The sequence below is a fragment of the Somniosus microcephalus genome, chromosome 8 (assembly GCF_052327205.1).
Source record: "Somniosus microcephalus isolate GS21.2 chromosome 8, FLI_Smic_1.0, whole genome shotgun sequence".
Taxonomy (NCBI): Eukaryota; Metazoa; Chordata; class Chondrichthyes; order Squaliformes; family Somniosidae; genus Somniosus; species Somniosus microcephalus.
This window is the reverse complement of record NC_140994.1, coordinates 61,051,797-61,073,662: the sequence shown is the minus strand read 5'-3', so window position 1 is coordinate 61,073,662 and position 21,866 is coordinate 61,051,797. Positions and strand designations below refer to the sequence as shown.

At 40.2% G+C, this 21,866-nt stretch overlaps 1 protein-coding gene across 4 annotated transcripts in view; it reads left to right on the top strand.

Annotated features, from left to right (window-relative positions):
* Window positions 1-21,866, top strand: part of ide (insulin-degrading enzyme) — a 136,883-nt gene that overhangs the window by 72,008 nt on the left and 43,009 nt on the right. For all 4 annotated transcript variants that reach the window (XM_085994779.1, XM_085994780.1, XM_085994781.1 and 1 more), the window contains 4 exons: window positions 1,856-2,000; window positions 9,168-9,278; window positions 15,184-15,304; window positions 18,332-18,423. In XM_085994779.1, coding sequence (XP_085850905.1) covers window positions 1,856-2,000; window positions 9,168-9,278; window positions 15,184-15,304; window positions 18,332-18,423 — 469 coding nt within the window. The remainder of the gene's footprint in view (window positions 1-1,855; window positions 2,001-9,167; window positions 9,279-15,183; window positions 15,305-18,331; window positions 18,424-21,866) is intronic.

Below are 21,866 nucleotides of genomic sequence, written 5' to 3'. Positions count from 1 at the left end.
GCATGGATGATGGAGGCCATCAAGGAGAGCATTGGAATAGTTGAGTCTTGAGTAACAAAGGTGGGTGAGGAGTTCAGCAGCAGATTGGGCGAGGCGGGGTGGAGACGGGCAATGTTAGAGGTGGACATAGGTCATTGATGAAGAGGATATGGGCTGGAAAGCTTGGCTGAGGATCAAATAGGCTGGCGAGGATGTGAACAGTTCAAACTGAGACAGCGTTTGGGTGGGGGTTGGAATCGGTGGCGAAGGTAGAGTGTGGCGGGGGGCCGAAGATAATGGCTTCAGTCTTCCCAATGTTTAATTGGAGGAAATTGGAGCTCATCCACGACTGGATGTTGGACAAGCAGTCTTGACAACACAGACAGCGGAAGGGTGGAGAGAGGTGGTGGTGAGGTAGAGCTGGATGTAGTCAGCGTGCACGTGGTAAAGTACATTAGCAGTTGCCATTGGCCAGTTCTGTGTACTGTTTTGGGTCCAATGTGTAGTGTATGTACCTTTAAGAGAGAACTACTTTTACAGCTCCTGTATACTGTAGTACCGGCAGTGACCACACCTGTATATAAGCCTTGAGCATGCCTCTGTACTGTTAGTCTTTAGACTACCCTCCTCCAGTAAACACCTGTTGATTGTTAAGTTACAGCCTCCGTCTAGTTATTGGGAAACATCATACTTTAAGAATCACGGATTCAACACAATGTATAAGGGTTTGAACAGTCTGAATGCGGGACTGCAAAAGGTATCTGAATTGAGCTATGCATTTCACAGGGAGGAGTGTAGACTTTTTTTCTACACAAACTCTTAGCCTTCTCACAATAAGGTTGCTTAGTTAATTGCTGTGTACTGTTCTGTTTTATTTCTGTCCACCTGCTTGACTTATTGCACTGCTTTCTCTGTTTAGGGGAGATAGGAATTGGCGAGCATGGGCTGAAAACAATTACACCTGTCCTCTGGTTTGCTGGTCCCATAGGGTGATTTTCTTCTCATAGGTGCACACTTCATGATGTATCAGAAAACCAACATTGGTTTTATTAAGCCCTGAAACAAATTATAAGCTTATTTTAGCAGTATGGTTCATAGCTAATGCATGTAGAAATTTAGCTGAAAAAGCCTAATTACTTGATATTTGTAACCATATGAGTAAAGAAACTGAAGCAAGCATTGCTTATTTTTTTATAAATTCATGTAAAACATACCTCCCTGAGCAGTACAACTGCTTAGGTGTTTCCTTTGCACTCGTGTGGTCCTGTGTTGAAGTCCAGCTGGGAGCTGACACTTGAGCTCCAGCTATTTTAAATGGATTTTCATGGCTGGGAAGGGAGGAGGGAGGGAGAGAAGATAGCACATCCAGCCTTTTACCTGCAAAGAAATTATGTCAGAGACTGTAACATTATGGTGAAACTGTACAGCATATCACACAACCTTTTAAGCCAAGGCTTTTAGTGATTTTTTTCTGTAAAGCGTATTGACACTGATGCTCTAAATAAGCCTCGACACAACACTGGCATTCCATAACCCATTTGTCTCCAAGTAGAAGTCTATTGTTTGAAATCCAAGGACATTAAAGTCAGAATTGCAATGATCAGTGTGTTCTTCAGATACGTTCTGCTGTTTCCATCACTTGTGTAGTGAGCATGAGGAATTTTTTATGTTAAATGTTTTCAGGTAATATATATATGAAATATGATTAAAGCTTTGTACAATGTTTTTACTGAGATTTGACTATTTGGGGGGAAAAAAACAAATGCTTTAGTCATCATTCGCATAGCTATATTGGCAGGTGACAGTAAATTTTATTGACTTGTGTTTAATTAAATTTGTAGAAGCAGATTTTAATGTCTGGCATATTCTTTTCCAGCCCATTTGCTTATGTGGATCCATTACATTGTAATATGGCCTATTTGTATCTTGAACTGCTCAAAGATTCTCTCAACGAGTATGCATATGCAGCAGAGCTAGCTGGCTTGAACTATGACCTACAAAATACGATCTATGGAATGTATGTAAGTACCTAAATTCAGGGAAACCGCAAAGCTCCAGAAAGTTTAGGGTTTTTTTGTATGTGCTTTTTAGTTCTCTTCCCCCCCCCCCCCCCCCCCCCCCTCCGCTCCCCAAACCCACATATGATAAAATATTTATTTTCTCCTTCCATCAAGTAGGATTATTAGTTTAGCCATGAGGCTGCATATACATACTCTTCAACCATTTTGCTTGACCTATTGTAATGTCATTGTTGAATATCAGCCTGCTTCTAAGGGGTTTATTGCCACATTTTATCTTTTTGTTTTCTTTTTGTTAGTCGCTACATTTATGCTGACCCTCTTCATTGCAACATGACATACCTCTATATCAGGTTATTGAGGGATGATTTAAAAGAGTATACATATGCAGCTCGCCTCACAGGCTTGGTGTATGCACTAGTTCCAGCAATGAACTCGATTCTAGTAAGTAGAGCAGGAAGGGGATCCAGCTTGAGATTGAAGTGTTTAAGGATGCGCAAGCTGCTTGCAATTATTACATGAGTTTTATATTGCATGTTTAAAATGAACTAATAAGCCTGAAAGATGCATTTCGATTTGCAGTGCACCTACAACTATTCAGTCGTTCAAGATATTCCAGTATGTTGGTGTCAATATCGCAAAGCCCTCATAGCAACATTTTAAATATATATTTTTAATATGTCAAAATTTGTATTTGTAGTATTAATAGTATCTACACTAGAGAACGGTGAATGGTCGAAGTTTATAGCACAGAAGAAGGTGGCTTTTTGGCCCATTGAATTTGCACCAGCTTTTTTGCTATTGCAATCCAAAACTGACACAGCTGCCCTTCTCTCTTCCCAGAACCCTGTATTTTTGTCTGCTTAAAATGCTTATCTGCTCTTTCCTTAAAAGGTGCAATAATCTCTGCTTTGATTACTCCCTGCAGCAAAACATCCCATGCACCAATAACCCTTTCCATAAAGAAATAGCTTCTAACATCTGTCTTTACTTTCAGTGACAATTTTAAATGATCATTCGTCATTGACTCCCAAACCTCTGGAGATAGGGTTATTATGGAAAAACCTATCAAAACTCTTCATAATTTAAAAAAAAACCCTCTCAAATCTCCTTTTAGCTTTTCTGTTCCAGTGGAAATAGTCCCAGTATCGTAAGTCTTTCCTTATACAGTAACTGGTATTCTAGTGAATCTAAACTGTACACTATCCCTAGTGTTGATGACATTTCTATAATGGAGAGCACACAATGCTACTAACTAACAGTGGCTTAACTGTTTGTGCAAATTTATCATTTTCTCTTTGGTCTTGTAGTGTGCCATTATTTTTAAAACCTAAAGTGCCATTTTTTTTTGTTACTTTATGTACCTGCACTTTTAAGGAATTATGTATTTGTATCTGTTAGTGGATTTCCCCATGGTAACTGCAGCTAAGGGTTGTTAGTCCAGTGACAATAACTCTGCTCAGATTCTAACCAGAGTTTTTAAACAAGCTTTATTTGCATTGACTAATAACCGTATTAGGTTTTATAACTGTTTGACGGTAGTCCATTAAATGACCAGATGACATGCAAATAATACAACCGGGTTCCCAGGCCTGGAGTGATCACTTTCAGCTCCCTAGGCTGCCTGCATGGCTGTGGGCTTCCGATTTACTCTGAACTCACTCTGAACCCCAAGAGAACAACACAGCCTGGTTCCCAGGCCTGGAGTGACCAGCTCCAGCCCTCCAAACCATCTACGTGGCTCCTGACCACCCTGCGAATGCTCTAACCTTTAAGAGAAATATGTCCCATTCTTATTATTCAGCTACCTTGGGCTGCGTCTACGCACAACAGCGTAGGTGCAAGTTTGCTGAGGCCACGCATTTAGGTGTTTATCCCGCTTCTAATCTTTTGGCCTTCATCTCTGTTCTACAAGCTTTGTTTAATTTAGACTGCCTTGCACTATCTCTTACTGTGGTGCCTCAGCAACTGCTCCCTTATCTCAGTATGGGCCATCTCTTGCTCTGCGTGTTTATCATTTTCTGTCTAGTTTCCAATCTGTCTTTGCTCATACGTTTGCTGGAGAGCTAAAAATGCTAAAACAAAGCAAGCTGGGATACTTTGACTGATAGAATATCTTTAAATTATTTTAAATCAAACAGTATCACTAGGTGTTTCTGTTCCTCCACACCCTGCAATGGCTTTCCATTAAGTTTATACTCGTATTCTTGTTTTCCTGTCCAAAATACTTTACCTTGCAATTATCCATGTAAAATTACCACCTTTTACAGTCCTCGTTGTTGTTTGCCACACTCCCTACTTCTGTTATTGCCAACAAATTTAGATATGCTCCTTATGCCCAAATTTGTCATCAGTATATATTGAGAACAAAAGAGGACACAGCACTGATACTTGAGGTACAGCACTTCAATCCTTACAATACCCATAAACCCTAACCCTCTATTTCCTCTCTAACCATGCTGCATTTTTGTGTTATGCATTTCCTTTATCTATCCAATTGCTTACTTCAAAAAATAATTGTCAAATATGACTTTAGAAAATCCATGCTGGCTGTCCTTGATTATCCCATGTCTTTAAATGCTCAATTTAATCTGTGCCCACTAGTGACATTAAACTAACTGGTCTATAATTACCTAGTTTAAACTTCTCTCCCTTCTTGAACATTACATTGGCTACCCTCCAATCTTCTGGTACAGTTTACATTACTGTGAGGTACATAGTTTATCTCCCTCAACTCATGGCCGTGCATTGTGTGTTCACTGTATTATTCAAATTGACCATGCACTAAACTTGGTTTACTTGTTAAGTGACTTTTATAATTACTAAGCTGCTAACAAACATTAACAAGATTGTCTTTATGCATATTTTCTGATTAGCATTGCTTGGAAATCGAATTGTTATCTTCTGCATGGGATGAATTGGGAGAGGGGATATTTTATTCTGTTTTTGGTTACACTGAACAGTATTTAAAATAAAGCTGTTCTCTTTCCACCCCCACCCCGTTTTTAAAACAAAAAAACAAAAAAAAACAACCAAACCTAGCATTGGCTCCAATTGGGCATGTGTTCAAGGATAATTATTTATAGATATTACCTTTGTTGTGAAATAAACACTTGCCATTAAAATGTAATGCACACACCTGAAAAGTTCTGACTGTTCCCCAGAATTATGGGGACAATTTTTGTCTCGCTGTTGCCACATTTTTAGATGTAAATGGGGCACTAGTGGGTCTAAAACGACAAGAAAAGTCCTGCTAACTTGTGTAGGTCTGTTTGATCCAAGTTTTGGGTGGACATTGACATTGATGTAAGCAATCCGAACCTCTGCCGGAAACGGGCAGCGACGTCATTGATGTATGAAAACCAGATTATATTTATTTAGTCTGCATGTATTTATATAATAGGCCATTGAGCCCTGATTTCATAAGTTCAGACCACATTTTTCCAAAAAATTTAAAGTTCCATTAATTTTTAAAATGTTACAAAACACTCTTGGTGGCATTAAGACCTGGTTTTGATCATAGCTGGGAGACGCAGTTTTAGAGGTACAATGGCACCACCTATGGTAGGAGGACTACGGTCAGCATTGCTCAATTAGTAATTAAAGTTATGAGCAGACATTAAGCAGGCAGGAAAAAGTGTGACATAATAGTGACATAGGAAGTAAGTGTGACAAAAGGGAGTGCTGCTTGTTGCAACTTTTTGTATTAATATTTATTGAGCAGAGTAATAGTTTGACCACTGACTCCTGATGGACACCACTGTTTTCATCTCTCTGGTGCCAAAAATATCCATTAACCACTACTCTTTCTGTCCTTTAGTTGACTTCTATCCATGCTGTTGTATACCCTTTAATAAAATGCAGCATAGACTGCACTTCTTTTATCAATACACTCTGTTAATAAAGTTCTTTGAAGAATTAACAATGTCAGATGCTGCTTGGCTTTTACTAATCTCTGTTGGCTGTCCTTAATTAATCCATATCTTCCTAAGTGAGTATAAGTTTTATTTCTTATTATGGCCTCTAGCCAGTACTTTCTGCCATTCCTCCTTTTTTGTTGCTAATCAGCCTCACCCGTTTTTTAAAATCTTTCACTGTGTTTATAAATTCTTTTACTATTTTCCTTTATGCTCCCTGCCAGTCTTCATACGCCCTCTAATATAAATGTGTCCCGTCTATACTTTCTATACTCTGCTTGACTTTGTTATTAGCTCTAGATTTGTCATGGAACTTTTCCTCTGCTCATCCAAGAATCTCCAACTTTTATAATACTCCCTTTTACTTGTAGGATAATGTCTAGTCTGTAGCCTAATCGTGTCCTGTTTGAAAGTTTCCCATTGTTTTGGTCATTGTCTTATTTGCCAATTTTTTCCAATTGATCTGGATTAGTTCCCTTTTTTTTACTCATTGAACATTTCCTTTTGCAGTCAACCACCTTTTTATCTTTTCTTTACAATTTTTCTATTGGATCAAATAATGTTAGTCAGCTTTTGCTAGATATTCCCCTACCTTTACATTGCCTACTTTTCATTTCCTAGAACTCAATCTAGCAACTGACATTGCAGCGCTCCCTCAGTACTGCATTGGAGTGTCAGACTAGATTGTGCTCCAGTGCCTTGCATGAACCTGCAATCTTCTGACTCCGATGAAAGTGCAGCGAACTGAAGTCTGCCTCCATTTTATGAGTAAACTTGAAGGAGTTGTTGTCTGACAGTATCTGGAGTCCCCTAAGTGGAGTTTTTCTACTTCTGACAAATTAACTGCCGTCCTTATTTTATGATGTGCCATTGTACAGGAAACTTTCTGGTATCCGGCACTGACTGGACCGAGCTGTTGCCATTCCATCAAAACTGCCGGAGAAACCAGCGCTAATGTTAAAACATACGGAGCTTCTGAGCTCCATGTGAAGCAACAAACCCTGTTGCTTAGCAACAACTTCAAAACAGTCGGCGTAGCTTGCAAGCATCTCTGTAGCTAAGCAACAGCTTCAGCTAGACCTTGCAGAGCCACGACTGGAGGAAAAAAAGCAACGAGAAGTAAAAAAAACTTATCTGAACCGACTCCTGAATTTTGCCGGTGGATAGAGCTTTCCGGACATTTAACCTCTGGTTAAATGAAAGTTTCCTGTACAGACCTGAATGCTATTTATATATAATCCTATGTAACAAAATCTCATGATTCTCAGCTGCTACTTTCATGCTGTGTAGCATTTCGGACACCCTTTACTTTATGGTACATCTTCCTCTTAATTTTTTTTTAGTGTTACTCCCTTTCTGTTTTTAAGTTTTTTTTAATTTTTAGTATCCCACTTACAATTAAATGTCAGCTAAATAAAGATCATGTAAGACGGTTTCACTGTAATCAAACCATTTCTAAAAAGCTAAAGAAATTCTTTAAAAAAAATCTAGATATAATTCAGCACTACAATCAGTAAAGCACCTACCAGCAAGCTTAGTTGGGGTTGGAGCTGCTGAACATTTGTACCATTGAGGGTGCCATTTATTCTGAGACTAGCAACTGTTCGGAATGCCTTGCTGTGACAGTGTATTTCATCTTGGGGAAAGCAAAAATTGTTTCAGTATGCTGGAAACGCATGAGTAGGGTTCTTTACTCCTCTGGTTTTTCTTTTATTTTCTCATATTGACATCCCTGTTAAGGTATGGTTGTTCTCTAGTATCTCATCCAAATGGTTAGTATTCGGATGTGAATGAATTATATGGAGTACCAGTAGACTAGACTATTGTGGAGGACATCACAACTGAGGTTTCATCTAATAATTCAGATATGCCTGTTTGCACCAGGGATTGCTAGATAATGATTAGTAGTTGAAATTCTGGCCATTTTTCCTCTTCATCCCTATTTCTACCCGCACCCCTGCCCCCCTCAAAGCCAAGAGTGATGTGTTCAATTTTAGTGCCCTTATTGCATCCCCACTGAAATCTGCTAACTTGGCACAAGCTGAGGATTGAGCCTTGGAGTTTGCTGGGACGAATACCTCCAAGATGGTTATTTTAACTCAAGCTATCAGAGGAGCGCATCAGAGATTTTAATCCTGGAATGTTATCAGTTGTGAAATCTATGACATGGATAATGGAACTTCATAAATCAAAGTAGGCTGTGTAGTGACTGGAACTTTGTGTGGATATAACAGTAGGAAGTTCAAAATAGATGGTTTTGGGTGAAGATTAGTGAGCAACTTGCAATGCCCATGAGTTCCTGTCTTAATGATGATTTCCAAATGGCCCACTCAAACAGTATTTCAGGCTGGCACCATATACTGTATAGGTTTAGTTAAGTCTTGCTTTTTTTATCTTGAAATATATGAAGTTTCTAGTTTTCCTAGATACTTCATGGATTAGAAGTTCAGAAATGTTTTCTAATCTTTAAGGTATTCAGTTTGACATTTTGCAGAATTCTGGTTACGTGCAACATCACTTTTATACCTATTTTAGTACTGTACTAAATAGAATTATATTTCATTTGATTTTATTTTCCAATTATACATAATTGATCAACATTAGCAATTTGCCTAAAGAAACAGTCCTGGCATAATTTTGCCTCGATCATCTAGGATTTCCCCTTAGTAGAACAGGGAATTTGTAACAAAAATAGTGCAGCATTGAATGGAGGCTTCCCTTCTTGTCTGAGTTGCTATTCTCTGTTGCGGTACTGTAGGGGAAGAGAAAATTGGATCTTCAGCTGAGTCTTGTAACATTGATAGCTGTCTGTAAGCAGGGTCTGTGCTGGAGAATTTGTGACTCAAACAGGATCAGCAAAAGGGATATAAGAGATTAGCACAGTTTAGCATGTTGAGTTGCATATCACCATATACAATGATGATTGTTGTAGTTTTTGGGATGACTTTCAAAGAAAACACAACTATGGCGCCATATAATTTTGCCATCTAAAGAAAATTGTTGGTTCCAAAAAAAATTTAAAACCTAAAATGGTAACAGATGCATTTCAAGCCATAAACTATAATGATTTTTGAATATGCTTTCTATAATTATTGTAAAAGTGAAAATCTATTTAAATTTATTTTTAAAGCAACTGGAAAATCTGCTGAGTATGCAGTAAATTTAAGGTAGTACTTTTTCAGTGCGTTTCGTACTTTAGCTCCTGCTTGTTATTTCTTGCATGTAAAACCTCTGTACTCTACTTTGCCAACAGCTGTCTGTTAAGGGCTATAATGACAAGCAGCACATAATTCTCAAGAAGATAATCGAGAAGATGGCCACCTTTGACATTGATGAGAAACGATTTGAAATAATCAAGGAAGCCGTAAGTAGTACATTTGATGAAATGTTTTGGCATTATCATGACAAATCGAAACACTCCATTTTTAATATTAGCAGGAAATTAAGTTTACTTTGGTATCCACTTTAGGTCAAAAAGGAAAACATAAGGAGTTCTATCTCTGTCTATATTTCAAATGACCTTAAACAGCCAAAGGGGAACATTTACTTGAAAGATTTGCTTGACCAGCGATGCTAATCGGAATTTCTAGGTACTTTACGTTCTCATAGGGTCATTTTGAAAGAGTAATGGAGGATCTGCAATGAAATTTGATTTCATCCCAGCTCGCAATTCCGCATAAAAGAAACATGTACACAGAAACTGAATCAGTAGGATGGTCAATTGGCAGATCACCATCATTGTCTATAATAGTTATTTCATAAGAAATGTGGATTATAATTCTTGGGGATATTTTTGAAAGCACAAAAAAAATTGAGACAATCTAGTTCATTAGTCGAGGAATGAAAAAGCACTGGGTTCTGAGACTTCCATCTTTGACAATATAAACTGTAGAAAAAAGCTTTACTCCAAAATAATTGGATATAAACACAGCTTTTAAAAACAAAAATATCCACTCACATTGGATCTGTTCTGCTCCTCTGTTCCTGAACTATGGTTAGAATATGCAAAAGTTCAATGCAGAGCTGGTCATCTCTTGCTGAACTAGGATCTTTGGAATTCTCCTGTTGGTCTATTAGTACAGTTCCTGTCTTGTGTGCTTCTGGCTACCACCTGGGTCAGATTAGTCCTTGTTACGGATATTTCTGAAATAAAAATAGAAAATGCTGGAAACGCTCAGCAGGTCAGACAGCATCTGTGGAGAGAGAAACAAAGTTAACATTTCAGGTTGATGACCTGATGGAAGATCATCGACTGAAACGTTAACTTGTTTCTCTCTTCACAGATGCTATATGACCTGCTGAGCATTTTCTGTTTTTTATGTCAGATTTCCAGCATTTGCAGTATTTTGCTTTTGTACAGATATTTCTGTTTGCATCGTGCTGTGCCATCTAATAGACAAAAGCAGCAGTATCTCTATCGATATTTCCATCAGTATACAGTATATCGATATTTCCTTCAGTATCTCCGTCTCATTATGTTGGCTACCTCTTCCCACTCCAAATCCTGTAGTTTGGATTTTTTTCCTGATTGAAGGTGAGAAACCTCAGTCATTAAAACTATACAGCAACTTTTAAAGCAGCAATGGTATTCAGTTAATACAGAACTTTACAGCTTCTGACATGTTACACATCAGTATTCAGGATACTGAATTATTTATTTACTAGCTGGGGGGGTGGGGGGGGGGCGGCGTTGCCAGGGCTTTTTTGGGCCGCGCGGTTTACGGGTGGGTGCTGCTGCTCCCGCACTCTGTCATTCTTTCTCTCTGTCCCTCCCCCTCTCTCTCCGTGCCCCTCTCTCTCCCTGCCCCCTCTCTCTCTCTCCGCCCCCCCCCCCCCCCCCCCCCCCTCTTTTGGCACCTGGGGAAGGGCTTTGAAAATTGAGCCTGGCCGTGCAGGGCCTAGCGCTTCAGGCCCGGCCGGGCTCTGGGGCCAAGACTGACCCCAGCTGAGCGGCCGGGGGCGTGGTTTACGGCTGGCTGCTGACGCTCCCCCGCCCGCTCTGTCTCGGGCCAAGCAGTTGTGAGGCCCGGCCCGAGTGACTGCAACTCCCCTCCCGCTCCTGGAACCGCAATGTGGGGGTTTGGCTGGTGCTGTCGCTGTGGGGATGGAAAAAATGGCGGCGAAGTTTCGGGAGGCTGCAGGATTAGGTGCCGCCTGTGACGCACCGATTGGTCAACCATCAGGTCACTGAACTGTAGGATTGGTCCACCATCACGTCACTCAACGCTAATGAGCGGTAGGATTGGTCAGCCGCCAATGAGCGGATTTTTGAATGTTTTTTGTCTAGTGTCCGAACAATTTTTGTATGACCAAAAAGTAAATATGCCTATTAGACTCCCCTGATCATAACATTTCTTTTGATATAACATACGTGTAGGTACGCTCTAACTTTTGAGTGTATAGCGGACAAACGGACAGACAAACCAACCGCTATATATATATATTGGTTCTCAGACTTTCTCTTCCTCCATTGCAAGGTTAATAGTAAAAGTTTTTATAAATATACTAGCTGGGGGTGCCCGGCGTTGCCAGGGCTTTTTTGGACCGCGCGGTTTACGGCTGGGCGCTGCCGCTCCTGCGCTCTGTCACTCTTTGCCTCCCTGACCCCCTCTGTCCGTCCCCCTCTCTCTCCCTGCCCCCTCTCTGTCTCTTTCCTCCCCCCCCCCTGCCCATGTATGTCCCCTCTCTCTACCTCTCCCCCTCTCATCTCCCTCCCTCCCCCTCTTTTGGCACCCGGGGAAGGGTTTTGAAAATTGTGCGGGGCCTAGCGGTTGAGGCCCGGCCGGGCTCTAGGGCCAAGACAGACCCCAGCTGATTACCCGGTGCGCCCGGCCGCCGCACCGTGGGTAGCACGGTTTATGGACGGTCGCTGACGCTCCCCCGCCCGCTCTGTGTCTCGGGCCGAGCGGTTGTGAGGCCTGGCCTGAGTGACTCCAACTCACCTTCCGCTCCCGGAGCTGCAATGTGGGGGTTTGTTTGGCTGGTGCTGTCGCTGTGGGGATGAAAAAAATGGCGGCGAAGTTTCGGGAGGCTGCAGGATTAGGCCCGCCCACAGACGGCGGATTGGTCACCCATCAGGTCACTGAACTGTAGGATTGGTCAACCATCACGTCACTCAACGCTAATGAGCGGTAGGATTGGCCAACTGCTAATGAGCGGATTTTTGAACGTTTTTTGTATAGTGTCCGAACAATTTTTGTTGACCAAAAAGTAAATACGCCTAATAGACTCCCCTAATGATGAGCTTTCTTTTGATATAACATGCGTGTAGGTACGCTCTATAACTTTTGAGTGTATAGCAGACAGACTCGTTTATATAGATATAGATAGATTAAGAGTAAGAGAATGGCTATGGGAGATGTTGGCTCATTAAAGACAGACACAGGTGATACTGTAATAGTAACAGGGTAATGGCGTATTTTGTATCTTTTTACAGTAGAGGAAAAGGATAAAATACTAATGATAGAAGGGAAACTAGAAATAAATCAAAGGGAGGAACTTATTAGATTCAATACAAGTATTAAAAAAAATAATGGAGAAAGTATGACTTTTTTATTTGTTCACGGGATGTGGGTGTCGCTGGCAAGGCTGGCATTTGCCCATGAGAAGGTGGCGGCAAGCTGCCTTATACAACTGAGTGGCATGGTAGGCCATTTCAGAGGGCAGTTAAGAGCCAACCACATTGCTGTGGGTCTGGAGTCACATATAGGCCAGACTTCCTTCCCTAAAGGACAGTAAGTGAACCAGATGGGTTTTTCCAACAATCCGGTAGTTTCATGGTCACCATTACTAGCTTTTTAATTCCAAATTTATTTAATTAACTGAATTCCTCTTGGAACTCCACCCCAAGGTATTAAAAGAAGTAGGTGAAAAAGTTACAGAAGCGTTAATCATAATCTTTCAAAGTTCTCTCGATTCGGGAATTGTGCCATTAGATTAGAAATTTGCTAATGCAACTCAATTACTTAAGAAGGGTGGGAGAGAAAAACTAGGTAACTACAGGCCGTTCAGTTTAAAGACAGCTATGGGTAAGCTACTAGAATCTGTCATTAGGGATAGTGACTGAGCACTTGAACAAATATGAGATGATCAGAGAGAGCCAGCATAGCTTTGTTTAAGGGTAAGTTATGTCTGACTAATTGAAGTTTTTGAGGAGGTCACTAATAAGGTAGATAAGGGAGTGTCTATGGATGTTCTCTGGGTTTCCATAATGGATTCAATAAGGTTCTACACAAGAGATTGTTAGCAAAAATGAGAGTGTACGGAATTGGAGGCAGCCTTTTGACTAGGGTTGGAAAGTGGTTATGGGGTAGGAGACAGAATGGGAATAAAGGGCACATATTCTGATTGTCGTGATGTAACAAGTGGTGTTCCACAGGGATCGGTTCTAGGGCCTCAACTTTTCCCCATATTTGTTAGTAACTTGGGTGAAGGAATAGAGATGTATATCCAAGCTTGCAGATGACTGAGTTAGGAGAGGCAGTAAGTAGATGGGAGCAGGAAGTTGCAAAGGGACATAGGCAGATTAAGTGAGTGGAGAAAACTATGGCAAATTGAGTTCAATGTAGGCAAGTGTGTGGTCATCCACTTTGGACCCAAGAAAGATAAATAGAGTATTTTCTAAAGATGAGAAACTAGGAACTGTAGCGGAGCAAAGATATTTGGGAATCCAGGTACACATCATCGAAAGCTAGCAGACATGTACAAAAAGTAATCAAAAATGTTAATGGAATGTTGCCCTTTATCTCAAGGGGGTTGGAATACATAGGGGAGGATATTCTGCTTCAGTTGTGCAGAGCCTTGGTCAGGTCCCATCTGGAATACTGCGTTCAGTTTTGGGCACCACACCTCAGGAAGGATGCATTAGCCTTGGAGTGGGTGCAGCACAGATTCACCAGAATGACACTGGGTCTTTGGCAGTCTGTTATCTTGCCCTACTATATTGTCTGTAACCTTCTTCAGCCTTGCATCACCATCTACAACTTTTGGTCCTCTGCCTCTTGCCTTTTGTGCATTTTCTCCTTACCTTCACGCCACCATTGATGGCAGAGTCTTCATCTGCCTCTGCCCTACTCTGGAACTCTCTCTTACAATCCTCCTCCTCCATCTCTCTTTGCAACCAAGCTTTTGGTCACCCTTCCATGGCCTGGCACCTATTACTTTATCTTTTTTTTCTCTTTATATTTCTGCCACCTCTTCAAAGTGCATAGGATATTTTCTGTGTTAAAGCTGCTACATAAACACAAGTAGTTCTACGTTACAAGCTGTCCCCCCCCCCCCCCCCCTGCAAAATGGTGGGTAGGAAACCTGTGGAGTCTAATAGAAATCTGAAACGTGAGCAATATTTTCTACTCTAGTTGGATGCATCATATTACAGAACACAATTACAGTTTTATCCATTGGCCTAGAAATTGCTCAATGTGGGATACTTAAATGAAGAGGACAGAATTAAAATTGGGAATGAGGAGAAACATCTGCATACTTGTTTAGTTACTGAAGTTACAGAGCTGTGAAAATTGTACATTTAGATTTACTTTTCTGCCACCATTTCTATGGTCTGTAAAATGTCTTGGAGATTGAGAGTTGTTTATAATGTCCTGAAGGACCAACATTTTAACAGCTTACACTAAGATTTTAGATTTGCTCTGAATTGAAATACAGTTTAAATGTTTGACTTACTTAGAAAACACATTCTGAGAAAATCTACCAAGTTCAAAATTATTAACTGATTAAATGTAATCGCTTTTCTCAGCTTGATTCAATCCTATTTGATTTTGAATTGCCAAACACCACCCATTCTGTGATACACTATCAGACTCTGCAGTTTGATATAATATTTGTGCACTGATTAGATGGAGTTAAATTGCAATGTAGGTAGATTAAATTGAATTTGTTTTAGCACTAATCCAGATTAAATTTGATATTCTAACTTGCTGGAAGGATTTTGTTACTTGTTTAAGGGTGATTGTTAAAAAGCCTATGCTTTAATATTCCAGTTGAGGGTGTGAAGTGTAACATTTGATTGTAATGTGCTGCAGCCTATTTATGCAACGTATTGCTTGTTTGAAATTTAGTTTTCTATTTAATTTTGATACTGCAGCGTTTCACTGCCAAGTAAGACCTTTGTTCAAATATGGGGGCCAAGTTAAAACTTATTAATTCTTATGTTGGAGATGCTCAACCTTCCCCGGGGTGGGGGGTGAGGGGGATACTGGTGGAATCGTGACCATTCTGTAATTTATTTCTTTTTGTTCCTTTTTTTATTTTAGTACATGCGATCCCTGAATAATTTTAGAGCGGAGCAGCCTCATCAGCATGCCATGTATTATCTCAGACTGTTAATGACTGAGGTGGCATGGACCAAAGATGAACTTAAGGAAGCATTGGAAGGTAGGAGCTTGGCATTGTAAATACCATACAAAAATTGCCAGAAAACAGAACGGTGTACTAAAATATATCTGTTTAAATGCACTTCACTTTCAAAACCTGTTAAGATTATTATGCAACACAATTAATGGAGAGCCACTTTATTTATTTTTTGTGTGCTCATTAAGGTGAGAGGTGTTAGTCCTGGGGAATGTAGCTGCACCCATTTTAGGTACCCAGTATCAGCATCAAGCACTCCAGGTTTAGGTATAGCAGTGCCAGATGCAGAGTAAAGCTCTACTTTGCCCCAACAACATACTCGGCACCAACCTCAGAAAAGCACTCCCTATTGCACCAGTTGCATTTTTCCATTACCTACCAGCCAGCCTGTGGCCTATGAATGCCTAATTGCCAAATTAGAGACTGTTTGCCTACTGAGCTACCCTTCCAGCCAGCTGATGATGGGAATTTCCATCCCATCAATCTGGGCTGATTTGAACCCAGATTCCAGAGGTGAAAGGCCAGTCTCTAACCAACTTTATTACCCAGTTCCGCAATTGTTTATTGGACAGGTGGCAAGCTGGTAGAGAGGCACTGAAAACCGTACTAAACAATGGTTGTTGAATTCAGACCAGTGTGATAATTCAAGTATGTTAACAATCTTTCATGGAGCTATTTTTTTTTACTTGTATGTGCTAGTTAACCAGGTTTAACACCGTTGCATATCTCTTCACCCTAATTTTACTGAAGAAGACAAGAACACAATTAATTGGGGTGAAAGCATATCAGTGCAGAAACACTTAATGAGATTGAACACTTTTTTTATTTGAATGTTTAAAAATTTAAATTACGATGCCTTCATTTGCAGCATTTGAACCCACTGCCTATAATTCTTGTTACTACATAATATGGACTGCCTTGTGAGAACTTCAGGTTATTGTTACCATAACAACACATATTTATAAAACACAAGCAAACTAAAATTAGATTATTACTTGAATGTCTAAACCTCTATACAAACAAATGAGTTTTCCAGTTGAAATTTATAACACACTAGCATTCTTCAGGATAAATGTGACAATCTGCTACTTGAGGACAGCACTTTATACCAAATATCCTACGGTGTATTATCCTGTTGCTAAGGTGGCATTTTGTGTAACCTGGCAATGCTCAGAGCACCTGGATTCTCTGATGAGCAGCAAATAAGGCCACACAATGTGGCCAATACTATGATGGTGGCTGCACAATGCACTTGAGCACGGCATGTGTCTGCTTCCTGGAAATCAAGAACAGCGGCTGGAGGTTGAGTGCTCAATGGGCCCCAATGCAGGTAGCGCACGCAAAGGGACTTTGGAGTTGGTGCACAAGCTTTACACTAGACTCGTTAAGCCCCTGATTTTCACTTATACGCCTGTTCCAAAATGGTGAAGTGCCTGAGTAATGCACCAGCTCCACAGAGTGCCTGTTTGGAATGAATGCTGATGTGGAGGCTGCCTTTAAATGGGAAAAAAATTAGGAGTCTCTGCTCTGACTCCAGTGCAGCAAGCATTCTGACCTTAGGACAGAGGGAAGGTTATTGATGAAGCAGCTGAGGATGGGTTGACCGAGTGGTACTGCAAGGATCTCCTGCAGCGATGTCCTGGGCCTGCAATGATTGACTTCCGACAACCACTTTCATTCGTGTCAGGTGTGACCCTCTAGACACTTTCAAAGCTGGCAGCGTTTGATGCTATTTCAACTTTACTATAGATAGTTTGTTGCTCAGGGTTTCAACAGAAACAACACACATAAAAACATTTGGGCCCAGAATGAAGCCGTGTCCATGGTGTAGTAAGGGATGATCACCTCACCATGAATTACAATTTTTTTTAAATTACATGGTCCCTACATGATCTCTCTGCCCCACTACCCCACACTTTGTGGGATTACAGCAAAATATTTATTTGAAAGAATGACTAAGACCTTACTTTCGTACAAAATATATTGAGAATATGCCTCACAACTGTAACGCTACTTGCCATTCTATCCTGTTGCGTTTTTATTGCAGTCGATTATGAAATATTGCAAGTAGAACCAAAAGATAAATAACAAATGGGTAAAATTTTTATTTGCTCAGTTCATAGATTTTGTTTGACCAAAACTTTGCACACTTATTTCATTAAATTCAAAAATTGTGTGTAGTGTTTCTTTTCACTGGAATGGTGTTACTGTGTCTGTCTTGTTTACACATACATTGAGTGATTTTTAATCATGTATAGTAATGGTATTTGTTGCTTGTAGAAATTAAATGCAAACTTTTCACTCTCTCTCTCTTTCTATTACTGTTTCAGATGTTCAATCTTGAGTGTATTTTAATTTGTGATATAGGTGTCTGTGTAACACTGATAAAAAGGGATTTGCTCACAATGTGTAAAGAGTAAAGCCATACTTGTATGCTCAGTAATTTAAATAACCATAGTCACTGATTGAAGGACAACTAAAACCACTTTTTCCCTTTACTCTAGTTCTATTTTTTATTTGCACGAGTAAATTCTGATGCTCCATCCAATGTTCCCCGTTTTTAAAAAAAAAAAAAAAAAATCATTTTTGGAGCGTGGCCCCTTTAACTGGCTGCACAGCCCATTCAAATTTTCTCCCATGTAAACGCCAGTGAGCGGGACCTCCAGACCGTTGCACGGCCACATGACCATGCAGCTTTACGGGAACATTATTTCATGATTTTTTTTTAAATTTCTGTGAGAATTCATAAAATGCTTTTCACCTTCACTGCTCAGGCTTGCTGTTCTGTGCTGTGTCTGTCTGACAATGGCCTTTGAATCTAGGTAAGACGTCGTATGAATCCAAAGCATAGTGAATGTAGGACGAATGACAAGTACATTTATGTACTGCACTGGGCAAAAATTGGCTTTTGGTTCATGATAGTTACACATTCTCATTTTCTTTATAGAGTATATAATGCATTATGGCATGCTATATTGGTTCTCTCCAGCAATGCAGTATATATATTTTTTAAAAGTGTGATTGATTTAGCTGTCTAAAAATCTGTTCCAGATGTCACTCTCCTTCGCCTCAAGGCCTTTATACCTCAACTGTTGTCACGGCTGCACATTGAAGCTCTTCTCCATGGCAATATAACCAGACAGGTTAGTTAGTTACCTTCTCGAGTGTACTAAAGGAAAACTAATTTTTTTTATTCGAGGATGTTACCAATAGTTTACTAAATTGTTAATGTGCATGAATTTTATGAGGAAAAATGTTACTAAAATCTCCTATGCATTTATAATTTAATAGATTTGCAATCTGACATTAGAGGTCAAATTTGTTGAAATGTTTAACAGCGAGAGGAAAAAGACCATCTTCCTCTCAAACAAAACTTAATACATAAAGACGAAATTAAGCTTGTGTTCAATGCAATATTCTGTTGGTTTGTTTGCAAGAACCCATAATTTTTAGGAAAGTAACTTTTATCTAAAATACATTGAATAATTAATTCAAAGATTATCTGTTCACTCAGTATGACAAAAACATAAATGACCCTCCATAGCATTTATGTTGCAACAGCATGTAGCACTTTTATAAAAAGCAAAATACTGCGGATGCTGGAAATCTGAAATAGAAACAGAAAATGCTGGAAATACTCAGCAGGTCAGGCAGCATCTGTGGAGAAGGAAACTGAGTTAACGTTTCAGGTGGTTGATGTTTCGTCAGACCGGCTGAGTATTTCCAACTTTGTCTGTTTGTATTATAGCATGTAGCACTTTGTTGTTTCATTAAAAATGCTTTTCACTGTATTCTCTATTGCCATGTGTTATAGAGACACCTGCACAAACTCAACTATAAAGCTCATCAAAAGTAAATTAAATGTAGCTTGTGGTAAAACCTGAAAAGCATACTTGAAAATATGTTGCAACTTTTAATGTAGCTCATGCAATTTACTTCAGTGCCTTGGCTCAATGATTCTCTTCCCTCCGATCCTTCTTTATCTGAGGACTACAATTCCTCTTAACTCCCTATGTACAATGCCATAGGAGATCAACTATACACTAAAAGTATTGCTAATAGAACTGGTTTAAAACAAATCTGACATTGAAATTTGTAACTGAATCTTTTCTAAAGTGCAATGAAAACAAAGTGACAACTGACTTGCAAGTTATCTTCTCTCCTCCCATAAACTCCTTCTCAATCATTTATTAGCTTTATAAAATGTCTGCAGTACTACAGGTTTATATTGCTTAATAATGTAAGGAGTAAAGTAACTGCTGCGCAAAAATAGATTTACATTATTCGAATACTTTTCTTAACATTCTTTATTTAATCACAGTGGACTTTGATAAAGGAATACTTTACTGTACAAGAAGTTCTAAAAATAGAACTTTGCATCAAATCCGCTAATATTACCATCTTTATTTTGTTTTGAATGTTAAGTTTGAAGGGGGACTGTTAACATTTCAGGAAGACAAAGTGCCAAGAAGAGCAGCACATCACATCACTTGAGTCACAATGACATCCCATCCATGTTTCAAAATTGATAATTTTCTGTTACAAGTTACATCACTTGAGTTTCTAAACATTGGAAAGCTGAGCCATTAACTTTCCAATAATGGGCCATATATTCTGATCCCTACGGGTGTGTACGCACTGTGTACACACCCGTAGGGACATCGGAAATGCCGGTTTCAGGCATGCCAAGCGCATGCACTGAAAACCGGCATTTCCGACCTGTCAAGGATGCTCTTGACAGATCGGACACCTGCCCTGGAAAAGGGCCTCTGAGGGTGGAGAGTTCCGCTTTCTGGAGAACCTCCGCCTGCAGAAAACCCTTAGAAATCTTACGCCTGGTAAAAGCAGGCCTGCTTTTACCAGCATAAGATTTGGGGAAAAAAAGTTTAAAAAAAAAAATTTTTTTTAACTCATTTTATCATTTTAAATTACTTTTTTTTAAAGCTAAGTTTATTTTTAGCCCTGTAAAAAAACTTTAATTTTTTTCAAAAAATTAAATTTTTGTTTAAAATATTAAATTTATTGTAATTTCAACTCTTATTTTAAAAATGTGATATTTAATGCTTTACAATGTTTTTGGGGTGATCTCCATTCATATTTGACAGGTCTATCTGTCAAGTGTATGAAGGGAGATTCCCTTCTCCCATTGGCTCCCCATGACCCACGTGATCCCAGGGATGCTTGCGAACCGCATGCGCCTCTGGGATATGTGGGCCCTGCACATTTCGAGTTGGAGAGGCCCAGGTCCGGTAAGTCCGTAGATTTTTTTCCAGATTGGAAGCCTCCGATCAGAAAATACGGCCCATTAACAACACAAAATGCTGGAAACACTCAGCAGGTCAGGCAGCATTTGTGGAGAGAGAGAAACAGAGTTAACATTCCAGGTCTGTGACCCTTCATCAGAACTGGAAAAAGTTAAGAGATGTAACAGATTTTAAGCAGATGCAGAGGCAGGGAAAGGAGGGGAGGAAAGAACAAAAGGGAAGGTCTGTGATTGGGTGGCAGGCAGGAGTAGTTAAATGTTGTAAATGGGGATGGCAGAATCATCAACAGCTGCCGCCTGAAAAAATAGTGGCAGAGGTTATGGTCTGAAATTGTTGAACTCGATGAGTCCAGAAGGCTGTAAAGTGCCTAATAGAAAGAGGAGGTGCTGTTCCTCAAGCTTATGTTGAGCTTCATTGGAACAGTGTAAGAGACCGAGGTCAGAGTAGGAGTGGAGTGCAGAATTAGTGACAAGCGACCAGAAGCTCAGGGTCACCCTTGCAGTCTGAAAAGAGGTGTTCTGCAAAGCGGTCACCCAATCTGCATTTGTTCTCCCCAGTGTAGAGGAGACTGCATCGTGAGCAGCAAATACAGTATACTGAATTGAAAGAAGTACAAGTAAATCGCTGTTTCACCTGGAAGGAGTGTTTGGGGCCTGGAACAGTGGGCAGGGAGGAGGTTAAAGGACAGGCATTGTATCTCCTGTGTTTGCACAGGGAGGGGAGGGGCTGTTGGGGTTGATTGAGGAGTGGACCAGGATGTTGCGGAAGGAGTGGTCCCTTCGGAATGCTGAAAGGGGAGGTGAGGGGAAGATTTGTTTGGTGGTGGGATCACGCTGGAGGTGGCGGAAATGGCAGAGGATGATCCATTGAATGTGGAGGCTGGTGGGGAGAAAGGTGAGGACAAGGGGAACCCTATCGTGGTTCTCGGAGGGAGGGGAAGGGGTGTGAGCACAAGTGCGGGAAATGGAATGGACACGGTCGAGGGCCATGTCAAGCACGCTAGAGGGGTATCTTCGGTTGAGGAAAAAGGAAGACCTATTGGAAGCACTAGTATGGAAGGTGGTATCATCAGAACAGATGCGGTGGAGACGGAGAAACTGGGAGAATGGAATTAGAGTCCTGGTGAATTGTCATAAATATACGATTGATAGAGACCAACATATGTACAAAGCACTGAAGCCACTGGAATATCATGAGAATGATATTTGTAGGGTTATGGGGAGAGAGCAGAGGGATGTGACTAATTGGATAGCTGTTTTAAAGAGCAGACACAGGCAAGATGGGCCGAATGGTCTCCTTCTATGCTGTAACATTCTCTGATG